Source organism: Protobothrops mucrosquamatus, unplaced genomic scaffold (genome assembly GCF_001527695.2).
Source record: "Protobothrops mucrosquamatus isolate PMUCROS unplaced genomic scaffold, P.Mucros_1.0 scaffold235, whole genome shotgun sequence".
NCBI classification, from domain to species: Eukaryota; Metazoa; Chordata; class Lepidosauria; order Squamata; family Viperidae; genus Protobothrops; species Protobothrops mucrosquamatus.
The window spans coordinates 1,418,677-1,422,142 of NW_015386586.1; the positions used below are offsets into that span (position 1 = coordinate 1,418,677).

At 48.4% G+C, this 3,466-nt stretch overlaps 1 protein-coding gene across 1 annotated transcript in view; it reads right to left on the bottom strand.

The window, feature by feature from the left end:
• The window catches only part of KIF9 (kinesin family member 9), a 29,642-nt gene that overhangs the window by 3,261 nt on the left and 22,915 nt on the right, over window positions 1-3,466 (bottom strand). The window contains 2 exon segments of the mRNA XM_029283800.1: window positions 205-451; window positions 2,034-2,242. Of these exon segments, the coding sequence (XP_029139633.1) occupies window positions 205-451; window positions 2,034-2,242 (456 nt within the window).

The following is a 3,466-nucleotide window of genomic DNA, read 5'->3' on the forward strand; positions in this document are numbered from 1 at the left end:
GGGAGGGAGGAAAGGAAGGAAGGAAGGAAGGAAGGAAGGAAGGAAGGAAGGAAGGAAGGAAGGAAGGAAAATGGGGATAGAGGGATGGATGGATGGATGGATGGAAGGAAGGAAGGAAGGAAGGAAGGAAGGAAGGAAGGAAGGACTCTAGGTTATTTTCCATGGCCTTCTTGGGCCAGGCCTGGCACCACCAGCCATGCCAGCCACCCTCAAAGTGCCCACCCATTCCCGCAGGCAACGTGGGGCTTCCGGTCCCAGCGCCCAGCCCTACCTGTGAGTAGCCGATTGCGACACTGATCCACCAGGTTTTGGCAGTACTGGACCTCGGAGCGGAGATCTCGCAGCTGGCCGAAGTCGTCCCGGTAATGCTTCTTGAGCTCCTTCAGCTTCACCATGAGGAGGAACTCCTCTTCGTCAATGATGATCTGCCCTTCCTCGTTCAGGTACTCGCCTAGGCGAGAGGGAGGCGTCCTCAGCTGGGCAGGTGCCCCCCCCCGCGGAGGAAGAGGCCGAGGGGGTGAGCCTGGGGTCACCTGCACGGGTTCGTAGGTCGCCATTCCAACGAGGATAATTCGGTACGGCTAATCCTCGACTTACAACACTTCATTTAGTGACTGTTCCAAGTTACAGCAGCACTGAAAAAAAGGGACTTAGGATTCTTTTTCACACTTACGACCGTCACAGCATCCCCGTGATCGCGGAAGTGAAATTGAGATGTTTGGCAACTGATTCATATTTTATGATAGTTGCGGTGTCCTGGTGTGTGTGTGTGTGTCATGTGGTCCTCTTTTGCAACCTCCCAACAATCCATGGGGAAGCCAGATTCACTTAACGACCATGTCCCTCACTTAACAACTGCAGTGATTCACTTAACAACTGTGGCAAGAAAGGTCGTAAAACGGGACAAAACCCATTTAACAAATCTCCCTCTTCTTAGCCATGGAAGTTTTGGACTGAATTTGGCCGTACGTCAAGGACCACCTGTTCTAAACTGAGTCATCCACAGATAGTCCTTGACTTACGACTGGTCATTTAGTGACCGCTGGATATTACCATGGATGCGAAAAAGAGGACTTATGATCCAGATCTGAAGCTGCAACAGTCGGACCCGTCACTTCCTTCTGATTTTGGGCAAAACCTCAGCCATAATGAATCACTGGTTTACTTAAGCACGGCGTTCAATTAAGGACTGTGGTGCTCGCTTTACAACCGTCAGGTTGACCATGTAACTAATCCGTCTTATGACCTTCAAACATATGACCGTCACAGGCAGATTAACTCACCAGTCATAAGTTGAGGAATGCCTGTAATGCAGATTTCAAGATGTACCCATGGCATACAGGCAACCCTCAACTTATAATTGAGCCCAAAATTTCTGTTGCTAAGCAAGTCGGTTGTTAAGTGAGTTTTGCCCCATTTCTTTGCCACAATTGTTAAGCAAATCACTGAGGTTAAATCATTCACAGGGTCGTTAAGTGAATCCGGCTTCCCCTCATTGACTCTGCTTGTCAGAAGGTCGCAAAAGGGGATCACGTGACCCCTCGGGACGCTGTGTATCTGTCATAAATATGAATCAGTTTCCAAGTGGTCCTAATTCTGACGTGACCCCGGGGATGACTGCAGAGGTCGAAAGTGCGAAAAACGGTCCTACGTCACTTTTTTCAGCGCTGCTGTAACTTTGAACGGTCACTAAACGAACGGTGGCCACTCAAGGGCTCCCTGTACTCTTCAGACTCTCTCACGCATTCCGGCTAGACCAGGGCTAGGACATTCCGGCCCCGCAAAGGGCAAAACAACTCACAATATGTGTCACGATACAGCCCACGATGTGGTCAGGTTGGACTAGAGTAACCCCTTTTGATGCTGCCCAGATTGGGGAAACAGGCAGCACAGAAGGAATTAATAAATGCTGAAATAAAACGGAGGCCTGAGCTGGGGCAAAAGCCCGCCTCAGCCAGTCTGGTGGCCAGGAGTTCCATCGGCTGCCAAACCAGGCTACCAAGCAAACCTCTCCCTCCGTTCCTCCTGCTCACCCTGTTGCTCCCGCTCCAGTTTCTGGATCTCGAGGGCCTGGCGGGCGGCGTCCATCTCCTGCTTGACCAGGTTGATCCTCTGGACCACCTCGCCCAGCCTCCTCCTGCGGTCGTTCAAGATGGTCTTGTTCTCCTTGAAGATGCGGTTAATCTCGCTGCCGCGCTCGCTCTTGAAGTCCTCAAAGGCCGACGTCCTGGCCGGCGGGGAGCTGCCCCGAGGAGAGATACGGGCGAGGGGCAAGAATTAGCTCTTTTTATTAATCACAGGTGGTCCTCAACTTACAACCATCCGTTTAGTGGCTGTTCGAAGTTACAACGGCAATGAAAAAGGGGACTTAGGGCCGTTTTTTCACGCTTACAAACGTCGCAACATCCCCCATGCTCACACATATCAAACACTTGGCAAAACTGACTCGTATTTATGACGTTCGCAGCATCCCCCGGGGTCATGTGATCGCCTTTTGCGACCTTCTAACAAGCAAAGTCAATGGGGGGAAGCCAGATTCACTTAACAGCCGCGTGACTGACTTAACGACTGCTGGGATTCACTTAAGAGTTGTGGCAAGGAAGGTTGTAAAACATGGAAAGCTCGCTTAACAACTGTCTTGCTTAGCAAATTTTGGACTCAGTTGTGGTTGTAACGCGAGGACTGCCTGTAATTGATTGATTCGTTTTCTAGACTGCCCATCTGACCTGGGAGACTCTTGTCAATTTTCTACAACTGTGTAATTATACACAGATCTGCGTATAATTTATCCTGTTACTGTCAGTCTTCACGAGTAGACAGACAGGAAACAGGACCAGATAAACTAATTCTACATTATTGCAAGACTACATTAACAGAACCTTGCAAGTCATAGAATAACAGAGTTGGAAGGGACCTTGGAGGTCTTCTAGTCCAACCCCCTGCTCAAGTATGAGGCCCTATCATTCCAGACAAATGGCTGTCCAGTCTCTTCTTAAAAACTTCCAGTGTTGGATCACCCATAACTTCTGGTGGCAAGCTGTTCCAGTGGTTAATTGTTCTCACTGTCAAGAAATTTATCCTTAATTCCAGGCTGCTTCTCTCCTGGGTTAGTTTCCATCCGTTGCTTCTTGTCCTGCCTTCAGGGGCTCTGGAGAATAACTTGAACCCCCCCTTTTCTTTATGGCAACCCCTCAAATATTGGAACTCTGCTATCGTATCATCCCTTGTCCTTCTTTTCCTAAGACTGGCCCTATTTATTTTATTTATTTATATTTGAATTTATATCCCGCCCTTCTCCCGTAGGACTCAGGGCGGCTGACAATCTATTTAAAATACATACAAAACAATACAAATTTAAAATTAATTAAAAAGAATATTAAATATTTGTCGAATTTAAAATATAATTAAAACCCCCCTAAAAATTACCCTAGGCCAGTCCTGCCAGCTGGAATAACCAAGTCTTGAG